General features: G+C 51.1%; 1 protein-coding gene across 2 annotated transcripts in view; it reads left to right on the plus strand.

Moving 5' to 3' along the window:
* The first annotated feature begins 851 nt into the window (after nt 1–851).
* The window catches only part of RAB7B (RAB7B, member RAS oncogene family), an 11,519-nt gene continuing 493 nt past the window's right edge, over nt 852–11,877 (plus strand). Inside the window, exons 1-4 of one of the 2 annotated variants that reach the window (XM_012657848.1) lie at nt 852–904; nt 1,417–1,543; nt 2,260–2,475; nt 7,935–8,060. In XM_012657848.1, the coding sequence (XP_012513302.1) occupies nt 852–904; nt 1,417–1,543; nt 2,260–2,475; nt 7,935–8,060 (522 nt within the window). The remainder of the gene's footprint in view (nt 905–1,416; nt 1,544–2,259; nt 2,476–7,934; nt 8,061–11,877) is intronic. The other variant, XM_012657849.1, reaches the window with a different exon arrangement.

An 11,877-nucleotide genomic window follows, 5' to 3' on the forward strand; every position in this document is an offset into this window, starting at 1 on the left:
GGGGTGGTATTGTATGCACAGTTTAGCATCTTCTGTTTTTCATTTGGATCCTAGGGCATGAGCTTTTTACCTCATTATTATAATATATTAATACTCAAAAACTCCATTTTAATGACTACTTAATAGTTCATTGTGTGCCATGATTTAACCACTTCTTTATTGTTGGATGTTTAAAACACTCCTGTGAAGAACATTCTTGAAAAGAATCTTTACCCACATTTTGGATTATTTCTTTAGGACAAATTCCTAGAAGTGGAGGGCACGAACGTTTTTAAGGCTCTCAACACTCGCTGCCAATAGCTTTCCAGAAACATGTACCAATTACACTCCCACCAGCTGCATTAGAGAAGAGCCTTTTGATTCTGCGATTGCAGCAACTCTTCGGGCTGGGGGAGGGGCACTCTTCCATCCAAAGACTCCGGGCGTTCCTGACAATGAACCCCTTGTCCTGCCCACCCCCATCACTTCTTCCCGCACTGCCCTCCATCCCCGGCTCCAGGCTTGGCTGTCTGCGTGGCCTCTGTTCAATCCCGTCCTGCCTTCTTGGCGCTCCAGGCTGCCTCTGAGAGCAGGGTTGGTAGAGGTGAAGGATAAGAGATTTGCCTGTCCTGTGGGGCACCATCCTGCCAGCCCTGAGGAGGTCCCCAGGGGTAGTGAGGGGGAAGGCATATAAGGCTCACTGAATTATGTGCCTCTTTCAGAGAACAACCCCACCCAGTCCTGGGCCAGGGCAATGATCTGCCCATTCAGAAGGGGAAAGCAAAGGCCAGCCTCAGTGACAATGACCACAGGGGACACTGGATCACCTCTGTGGATGACCTCTGTTTCCCTACAGGTTCCGAATCCCCTCCATGAATCCTCAGAAGAAAGTGGACCTGAAACTCATCATCGTTGGAGCCATTGGGTAAGCTCAGCTCAGCTCTGGGAGTTGGGAAGCAGCCTCTTACCTAAGGACAGTTTGACCTCATGGGTGTGTTCCCACCTGCCATGGGTCCCTTTTTGATTCAGGGTGGCACCAGGAACTGCATCCCACCCCAAGGAAGGGAGCTTAGTTGGGAAAAAGAGGCTGGGAGTAAGTAGGTGATTTCTGGCCCCAGCTCTGCAGTAACTCTGCAGGAAACAGCTGTGTAAATTAGGCAAACCATTGAGCACACACAGGAAAAACCAACCATTGCTATGAGATGTTCAGTTCTCTCCAAACCAGTCTGCTCACTTTGATTGGTTTCTACTTCTAGAAATAATTTCCTAGTCCCTTGCTACTCCAAGTGTGGTCCATGGACCACAGACGTTAGAAATTCAGAATCTCAGAGAGAGACAGTGGCAGGAGGGGCGTGATAAGGTTCTGAGGACGGTGTGAATGTATGTGCTTGTATGTTTGCATGTGTGTGTTCACATGAGTCTGGGGTTTTTCCTCAGGGTGGGAAAGACCTCTCTTCTTCACCAGTATGTGCACAAAACGTTTTACGAGGAATACCAGACCACGCTGGGGGCCAGCATCCTCTCCAAGATCATCATCCTGGGTGACACAACTTTGAAGCTACAGGTGAGCAGCTCTCCGTTTCCCATTTCAACTTGCATACACCTGAAAATCACCCCACACTCCCTGGACAGCCACTCATGTAGCAATGTGCACCAGGAGCTAGAATGGTCTAGAGCGGAGATGGGCAGACTTCAACGCATGGGCCAAATCTGGTCCACCACCTGCTTCTTTGTAAATAAGTTTTCACTGAGGCACAGCCACACCCATGCTGTCTTTTGTACTATAATGACAGAATTGAGGAGTTGCAACAGAGACTGTATGGCCTGCAAAGCCTAAAATATTTACTATCTGGCTCTTTACAGATAAAAAAAAAATTGCTGATGCCTGGTCTAGAAGGAAAAGCACTAATCCAGTAGGCGTTGGGAGACCCCACACCTAGTCTCAGGTTCCCTGGGAAATTTGGCAGGTGGCTTTGGGCAAGTCATTCCCAAGGTCCAAATTTCTAAATCTGTCACATGAGAGCAAAAACCCCTGCCCTCGTGACCCAGAGGGAAAATGAGAACTCAGAGTTGAAAGTACTCTCAGGATGCTAAATGTTACTGCAAAGGTGTCCTAGTGTGCACGGGTGGGAAAAAGGCCACAAGGACCATATGTGCCTGTACCAGGGCTTTCTGCTCCCTACTCAGGAAAGGAACCTTTGACATGAAATAACCAACCCAGGTGGGCCTGACTCCAGCCACTCACCACAGCCCCGTGGGGCGGCTGCTCTTCCCCTCCAGATCTGGGACACAGGCGGTCAGGAGCGGTTCCGCTCCATGGTGTCCACATTCTACAAAGGCTCGGATGGCTGTGTCCTGGCTTTCGATGTCACCGACCTGGAGTCCTTTGAAGCCCTGGATATCTGGCGGGGTGATGTTCTGGCCAAGATCGTCCCGATGGAGGAATCCTACCCCATGGTGTTGCTGGGGAACAAAATCGATCTGGCAGACCGGAAGGTACCGTTGATCTATTCATTCATTCATTCATTCATTCAACAAACATGTGAGCACCCACTATGTGCCAGGTACTGTGTTAGGTCCCACACATACAGAGCTGAATCAGGCACAGTCCTTACTTCAAGAATTTCACAGTCTAGTAGTGGATACAGACACTGTAAAAGACCATCGTGGTACAACATGATAAATACAATGATAGAGAGAGATGTACCTTGGATATTTGGGACATCTACCCAAGCACAGAATATATAGCAGACTTCCTATAAGAAGTGGGTTCCAGGCTGAAGAAATAGCATGATGCGAGTGAAAGCTGAAGACAGTTTTGTCTGGAGACCGGGAGAGGAGGAGTTAAGGCATCAGGGGTGGGCGGGAGTCAGGTCTCGGTGGAACTTGCATCAATCTGTGGAACAACAGTATTTCTGCCTAGGGTCAGGTGGAGGGGCTGCAGTTATAAATTCTTGGATCTGTAAATTTTCTAGGAAAGTAATAGTTTTTATTAGCTTAAGCATATGCTGGATCATGAGGATGACCACTGGAGAGCTGGTCCGCCCCAGTTGCGCAGGCGCGGAGAGAGCCTTTCAGCCATTACCTGCTAATGAAGAAAGAGTGTAGGTAGACTTAATTTGTAACAGATGCTCTTGTGTGAAACGAAGCCCAAATGACACCCACAAGAGCTGTTTGAACCAAGTTTTCTTAGCCTTTCGAATGGAGAAAAGTAATGGGGGACTGAGTCATCATGTTTGAACTACATTTTCGCAGTGGTCCAAACAGAGAAAAGCAGTAGAAGGAGGTATTATTTGGCACAATTAATTGTGTTGATGGATAGAAGGAGGGAGGAAGGAGGGAGGGAGGAGGAAAGGAGGGAGGGATGATGCTTCCAATTGAGCCACCACCGGGAAAGGAGAGCTTTATGTTCATAAAGCGATGTGTTTGGTTTGCACATGCTGAGTTTGAGGAGCTTGTAGAACAACTTGTTGGAGATGACCAGCAGGCTTTGGAATACATAAGAATGCAATTTCAAAGGAGAAGTCTGTTCTAGGAAGCCTGTCCTGTATTCCGGGTTTGGGAAGATGCCCTTTGTACAATAGATACCTAGCAGTCACCAGTTCTATGGTCACTTCAGGGTGGAAACTCAGTGTCAACTCTCTAATTACAAATATCCAGCCTCAGATAACACCCTGAGATCATTCAAAGCCAAGATGTCTCCCTTTCTTTTCCCCACGGGGGCCAGCTGCAGGTGAGAATCCTGAGGTGGTCTAAGAGAGGGAGTAGGAAGGCCAGGTTTCATGTCACCGAGGCCCTGGGAAGACAAGGCTGCCCTGGACAGAGGGTGGGAGGGCAGCTGTTTGTTGAGAGAGGAGGAAGCCTCGCCAGATCGCAAGTGTCCCATGAAGGAGGGGCACCTGCAGGGCCAGAAGGGCAGTGATGCCTCCCAGGGGTCAAGGGGCCCATCCAAGCCTCAGGGGGGTGAGCTTTGATCTGCAGAGAGAGGAGGAACAAAGGTTTGAAAGGAGCAGTGAAGCACCAGGCAAGCCACCGCCTCTCTGGTGAGTACAGCCTACAAACAGCCCCAGCAGAGAGGGCAAGAGGACAGTGGCAACCCCAGGAAAAGCCAGGGCTCAGCCAGGCGGGGAGGGGGAGGGAGGACCCCGGAGCATGGAGGACGAGGGGAGTTTATCTTTCAAGAAGGTAGGCTGAGGAAGAGGGTGGGAAGGGTTTACAGGGAGGTGGCCCAGGAGGGGCAGAGGTGGGGAAGCTATAGTGACTGAGGACAGCAAGTGGAGAGGAGGAGGTGGGTGGGGAGAGCAGAGGGACTCTCCCTCCCAGACCCGAGCTTCTCAAGCTCTGCACAGACCTAGCCAGGGCTCTGCCAGGCCCTGGCCGGTGTGAGCAAATGGAGAAGCTGAGGGAGCACCATCGCTCTTGCCGGCCCGGGAGCCAGGCTCACATCCACTCGCCCTGTGCAGCTTCCGGCCGGTCCAGGTTCCCCAGTGGAATGGAGACCAGAACACCGACTTCCTGAGAAGTCGTTAAAGGAAATGATGCGACCGTTATCCTCTTTCTTACAATCCCCAAGGGATGGGCTGGGGAAACACAGCAGCCTTTCCTATTCAATACAAAGAAAATGAATATTTAAAAATACATTGCTAGATGCCAGGCACGGTGGTGCACCCCTGTCACCCCAGCTACTCGGGAGGCTGAGGTGGGAGGGTCATGTGAGGCCGGGAGTTAAAGTCCAGCCTGGGCCACATAGCAAGACCCACTTACCCCCACCCTGTCTCTAATATAGATATATGACTAGATTTGGGAAGATGAGAAAGTTCTGGAGATGAATAGTGGTGATGGCTGCACAACCGCATGAATATAACTAATTAATGCCCGTGAAGTGCGTGGTTAAAATGATAAATTTTATGTTCTGTATATTTTATCACAATGAAGGCACACACAAGTATATGTATACACACATGTGTGTGTACATGTATATATACACATATATGGTTATACATGCATGTATATATTTTTTGCCAGAATGATTTTAAAGAACTTACTGACTTAGCTTTAAAAAAAATCCCTACTCCTTCTACAGAATGTAATAGTGAAAAAAAATGAGTTTATTAGAAAGCTTTGCTAGCTTCCATGCTATAAGGAATTTATTACTGGGATGTGAATTCTTTGGTCTATGTTCAGGTAGGTAATTTCTGACTTACCACCGATTCATAGAATTAGGATCATGGCTCCTAAAAATATTCTTTGTTATTTTTAATAATGGTTTAGTAATTAGCACTTGACATGCTAATTTTAACACTTGCATAATCAATCATTTTAGATGCCTATAAGATGGAAAACGTCATAAATAAAATGATGTAAACTGGACTAATTTTGTCAAAATTTTCTCAAAAGTTTTGCTGGCCCGGCGAGCCAGCAAAACTACAACAAGCAAAGTAAAATGTTAATAGTATATTGTCAACCAAAAGCAGAATTAACGAAAGTAACACTTTCAGAATGTTCATACGTCTCATGTCCCCAAGCACCACACCCTGAGCCTAATTCTGGAGTCAGAGCCTAAGTTATAAATAACTTTCATTTTATAAATAAAAGATGAGATGATTTTTAAAATCATGAAACTGTAGCTGGAATTGGAAGAGAAAAAAGTACTGTCTGGGTGGCTTTCTGAGGTTGAGTAGCGGGGGAGATATAAAAAGAACGTTAATTTGCAACATAGTCTCAACTGATATTTCAGAGTCTGTATTCGGTCATTTCATATAAAACAAACAGAGAAAGAGCAGGGAAAATGAGATTGAAAAGGCCGTCCTAGCCGGACACTCAGGCGACCCCGTCCTGACGAGAGGGCAGGTTGGGCCGAGATGGGTGGGCTGAGATGGGTGGGCCGAGATGGGTGGCCTGCAGCCGCCAGCGTGTTCCCGGTGGCTCTGGGTGATCTCGGGCTCCCATCCTGCCCTTCTGCTTCTCAGGCCGTGAAACATAAAGAATCCCCCTGCGTCCCGGAGAAGCAGACTCGCTTCACTTCATTTCATTTCAGTTCAGTTTGTACTGTAAGCCGGGCACCCCCACGTGCCCAGTTAACCGCTCGGCGCCTGGGGGAGTGGGAGCCCAGCCCTGGCCAGGGTAGAGCAAAAGGAGGTGTGAGAAGTGTAAGTCCGGGCCTTGCCCTCAGCGACTTGAAAAGATACAAAACCCTTGGCATTCCTAAGATGCTTAGACATTAAGGTATTAATGTCTAATGATTATTTATTTGCATGTCACCAGTAAAGACAATAATATTCAGCGGCCCGGCCATCCTGTATTCTTCCTCCAAGCAGTTCAGGATTTTGCCTGAGCTGCGAGGCTTCTTGGTTATTCACCATGTCTCGGGCATCTACACCCCACGGAAGGGAGTACTTTCGGCCAATTCTGGGATCAGTTCTCCCAAAGGCAGGAGGATCTTAGAGGTCAGAGGCCAAGACTAAGGCCTGAGGATTCTCCCTGCTGTGCTCAAATTCAGCTGTTCCTGGGCATGTGGGTGTCACCTGGCCTCCCCAAGGCTGACCCCAGCCTTCACCCCGGTCTTGGGTCGTGAGCCTCACGATGCCAGAATACTGCCGGTGGACAACAGAGGCATTGTGAAAGAAAGCCACGAGCCACTGGGCCCTCCTGCCACTTCGGAGGCCAAGGAAGCAAGGACCAAAGAGACAAGGGACAGCAATGATACTTTTTATCCCAGTAAGATAGATGTTCCCAGGACCTGCAGGAGTGACAGGGACAATCTGAACAGGGCAGTCTCTGATCTCCCCCTGCCTTCTCTGTGTTCTGGGAGAGGCCAGAATGGTCTTTTCTCCATGAGAGAGACCTTGGTTCCCCCTCAATAAATTGAAACAATGGTTAGAAAACACCAGGCACAGCAAGTGCTCAATACGTTGTCATTTCCTCCTACCCGAAATAATTGGACACCAAACTCAGTGGTACCAGTCGTCTTTGGAAGTAACTCAAAGAGCTGCCAGAGCATTTGCAATCCAACACCCCCAAACTGTCATCAGCCATTTGCACTCGGGTAGAGAAGTGTTCATTCAGCCTGTGCTGCGTGGCTCGTGTGTGTCAGGCCAAGAGCTGAAAAGGTCTTGACTCTAAGCTTAAGGAACCTACAGTCTAGCAGGAGCAACAGAAAGGGAGAAGCATGGTTCTTACACGGTGCCCTGCAGAGAGCAGCTCGGACGCCGGGGCAGTGCTGAGCCGGGGCTGCGTCCAAGCTCTGCCTTCTCCCAGCTATGCGGTCAGGGGTGAGATGCTGAACCCCTCTGAGCCTCAGTGCTCTTATCTAGAAAGTGGAGCTAACAACACCCATCTCTCAGGGTCCCTGAGAGGCTGAGATGAGTTAATGTTTGATAAAGTGTCTAACACAGTGCCTGGCCCATAGTACGAGCTTATTAACTCCCAGGACTCTACCCTGGGTAAAAAGGGTCAGCAGGGATCCAAATCTCTGCCCAGAAACAGGCCTCCCAAGTATGGACCTGCCCAGTCGGCTCAGGGGACGGAAGTCCTCCCTTCCTGCCCTTCCTGGCTAGTGTCTGTTGTGTCCATCTCCCTTTGAAGGAACTGAAGAAGGAGCCAATGGCAGGAAGAAGCTCCTGAGATCTTAGACCGTAGACCTTAGGAAGGCAGCATAGTGCAGTGGGCTCTAATTCCACCAGGCCCATCTTCAAACCCTGCTCAGCCCCATGTATTTTAAGCAATTTTCCCCCTCCAGGCCTCAGTTTCTTCATCTGTGAAATGGAGCTAACAATACTCACCTCACAGATTTACGATGAGGCTTTAAGAGATAACGTGTAAAGTGACAGAAACACGGAAGGTGCCCAATAAACAGGCGTGGTGGTGATGATGGTGGTTATGGTGGTGATGTGACTGTGGGGGTGATGGCAGTGATGATGACACAACAACAGTGATCATTTCTTCCCTTCATTCAGGTGCCCCAGGAGGTAGCCCAAGGCTGGTGTGAAGAGAAGGACATTCCATACTTTGAAGTCAGTGCCAAGAATGACATCAATGTGGTGCAAGCCTTCGAGATGCTGGCCAGCCGGGCTCTGTCGAGGGTGAGTAGCTGTGGGGGTGGCACCTGCCAAGACCGGCCCCTGGGTGGGGAGGACCTCAGGAGCTTCCAGAGAAGAGCATCCTGAGTACAGGTAGGGATGTGGGTGGACAGGATTGCTCATCGTCTGAGTTAATTGTTTTGCTGAATGGGCGCAGTGAAGCTTCAGTGCCGGAACCCCAGAATGCCGGATATAACCCTACCTGAGAGCATGTAGGCTGTGGCCTCTCAGTCTGGCTGTCAAAATCCTTTGTGGAGTATCAAAAACTCCAGTCCTGTACCTCACCCCCGAAGATCCTAATTTAGTAAGCGTTTGAAAAGTGATGATCTGGTCTAATCCTCATTGGCAAGAGGGAAGCCCCATGGTGCCAAGCATTTATCCAAGTGAAATATCAAACCTGCAGGAGTTGCTGACATCTTTCCGTCAAAAAGATGAGTAAGGCCGGATGCAGTGGCTCACACTTGTACTCCCAGCACTTTGGGAGACCAAGGCAGGAGGATCGCTTGAGGCCAGGAGTTTAAGACTAGCCTAAGCAACATAGTGAGACCCCATCTCTAAAAGAAACTGAATAATTAGCCAGGTGTGGTGGCTGGTGCCTATAGTCCCAGCTACTTGGGAGGCTGTGGCAGGAGGATCACTGAAGCCCAGGAGTTCAAGGTTATAGTGAGCTATGATGGCACCACTGCACTGCAGCCTGGCCAACAGAGTGAGACCCTGTCTCAAAAACAGAATAGATGTAGGCCGGGCGCAGTGGCTCACACCTGTAATACTAGCACTCTGGGAGGCCGAGGTGGGAGGATCGCTTGAGGTTGGGAGTTGAAGACCAGCCTGAGCAAGAGCAAGACCCCGTCTCTACTAAAAATAGAAGAAATTAACCCGGGAGTGGTGGCTGCATGCCTGTAGTCCCAGCTACTCAGGAGGCTGAGGCAGGAGGATCACTTGAGCCCAGGAGTTTGAGGTTGCTGTGAGCTAGGCTGACGCCACTGCACTCTAGCCCGGGCAACAGAGCGAGACTCTGTCTCAAAAAAAAAAAAAAAAAAAGAATAGATGTAGATCCCTCGTGGGTATGGTGCTCCAACAAGCCCAAGTTGAGTGGCAGGCCGTGTGCAGGGTTCAGGGGCCGTCTGTCTCATGAGGAGGGCAGACAGGCACCTGAGCGATGGCAATATGGTATCATGTGTTGGGGCAGGGCTTGGAGATGGGGCCCAGAGGAGGGGCGCACAGATACCCCATGCTGCAGGAGAGGAGAGCGGGGAGAGAGCAGGACCAGATCAGGGAAGGCTGCCTGGAAGCAGTAGCAGGGTTTTAATGCCAGTGTGAGGTGGAGTTCAAAGCTCAGAAAAGGATCCATGAGAGATTGGCATGGGGAAGGGTCTCATCTTTTTGTTTATCGTTCCGCCACATTTAATCGAGGCAGCCTTCTTACACGAGGGAGAAGACAACGTGGCAATGGTTCTGAATGAGCAAATGAGGCCTGGAGGCTTCCCCTGTGTGGCATCATCCGCGGTCATCACGGGTGGCCCCGCGCCGCCAGCTGCCCTGGAGAGAAGTGCCCAGGGCCCAGCTGGGGGTTGTCCCAGACGGAGAAAGGCAGCAGCTTCCTCTAGAGGCTGCCCGGGGAGAAGATTCCAGCTAGCCGCCCTGACACTCAGAGCCTTAATCTTAGGGTCGCCCAACCCCGTGAGCTCTTCTTATGCCTCCCCTGCCAGCCCCAGCCCCCGCGATCTCCAGCTAAGGGAGCAGCCAGGCGTCCCTCTCTTAGTGCTTGGTCGACCACAAAGTGCGGCTTTGTTATCGCAGCACGGTCGGCTCCTAAAGTACAGACGGGCCTGTTCTTGCATACGGCATCACCCCGGCATGCTGAGGGGTGCCATTTGAACCCGTAGGGTGATACGCGATAAACAGTCCTCCACGAACACAGTGCCGCAATTGCCAAACGCTTAGTCACAAGCAAGCTGCCATCAGCCCGCAGCCAGTGTCTGTGTACCAACAGTGTCTGTCCTCTCTGGGGAAGACGTGTCCTTTATTCTTGAAAGTATGTCCTTCCTGCTGTGTCACTTTTATGACATGTTGCTGTTAGTAGGCAGTAGCGTGTCTGTCTGTCTGTCTGTTTTTTTTTAACATCCTTTCTCGGTAAAAGACTAGGTTGGCCATCCCATGCGAGTCCCCCACATTTATGGGGGAAATTTACTGATCAGAGTCTGGAAGGCACAGCTGCGGTATCTGCTGTCAGACTGGCCTGGCCTGGAATCCTGCCCTGGTCCTTCCAAGCGCGCCCCTCGGCAGGAAGGTGACTTCTCTGAGCTTCAGCTTCCTCGTCTATAAAGTGGAAATAATTCGATTCCATAAGTATCTCTCGAGTTGTCAGGCGAGGGCTGGAGATATTTTTCTATCCCCCGGGTTTCTAGCTTGACAAATGAAGGGACAGTGGATTAGTGGCGCCATGAGCCAAGATAGGGACAGAGGAGAAAGCAGGGCCTTTGTGAGAGCGAGGGGTAAGGAAGTCCGTTCGGGCACACTGCGCTCGAGGTTGCTGGAGACTCCAGGTGGGAACGTCTAAGTTCCGCAGTGCGCTCTGGGCTAGAAACAGCAATGCGTGAGCCATCTATAGAGACCAGAGTAGGAGATCATCAACATTCTGCAAGCAAAGAAGGTAGGTAGGTTACTCTAGTGTATCAGTTTGGCCACATTCAAGGTTTAGGGTATTAATTATTCCAAAATACGACTAAGAACACCCTAATGATTAAAGAAGAGACACCCACCTGCTCTGGGGGATTTGGTGGTGGGATTCCGGTCCTAGAAAGTTAGCAATACCGTCCCTGCTGGGGCTTGTCAGGCCCCCAGCTCCAGGGGCCTGAGATGTCACAGGGAGGCCCAGTTCCTTTGGGGTTAATTGGAGAAAGACAAAATTGCCACATTCGGGAGGAAGCAGTCTGGCCAGCGGCTGCTCAGTGAAACGACAGCACCTTTATGAGAGGTCCTCAGGACGCGACCCCTAAAGGCAGGGCCACCGAGGCGACCAGGCTGAGGGCACGGGGACAGACTCCCACAGTCACACCCCCACTGAAAGGGGGCCTGGCTCCGCCCCTGCTCAGGTCCACACCGGCGGAGCACGAGCCACTGCTATGCAGAGGAGTGTGCGCGCTGGCTCGCTCGCTCCACGCGCAGCGCTGGCTGTGGAAGGAACGCGAATGCTCTCGAGCTCCGTGACTAGCAAAGGCCGTGGCGGAGTAAAGAGGTGTGAGCCCTTAACAAGAAGCCCCTCAGCCTGCGGAGCCCCTCTTCTTGAGGAAGGGCCCCTCCCCCACCTCACCCTGACCTCTGAACCAAGGGTGGGGGGCTGTTGGTGAGGAATGGACCAGCTGGTGGGCAGAGGCTCGTCAGCCTGGGAAGGGGCTTCCCTGGACCCTCGTTGGGGCAGAGAAGCAGGAAGCCCCGTAGAAACACTGAGTCTACTTTAGGGAGGGCTCCCGGGACATGGGAAGGACAGAGGACTGATGGTTTTTCCAGGTGCCCAGTTGGGGGAGCGGGGAGGTGGACAGGGAACGGGGAGGTTGGGCGTTTGGGGATGTTTGCAGGAGGGGTCTCCAGCAGAATTGAGGAGTGGCTGTTGCCATCTCTGCCTGAGCCCAAAGATCACCTCAGCTGTCCGCTCTGGAGAATAGAAAGTTGAGACCTGGTGGGAGGTCAGGGACCTGGGCCCCTGATCCAGCCACTGAGCTGCTCCGGGCTCCTGGGAAGAGGCCTGATGGGGAGGCAGGGGAAGGAAAAGGGTGGGGCAGACCAGTGGCCTCCCCCTCTGGGCCTCAGTTTCCCAACA

The sequence above is a fragment of the Propithecus coquereli genome, unplaced genomic scaffold, assembly GCF_000956105.1.
Source record: "Propithecus coquereli isolate 6110/MARCELLA unplaced genomic scaffold, Pcoq_1.0 Scaffold563, whole genome shotgun sequence".
Classification (NCBI taxonomy): domain Eukaryota; kingdom Metazoa; phylum Chordata; class Mammalia; order Primates; family Indriidae; genus Propithecus; species Propithecus coquereli.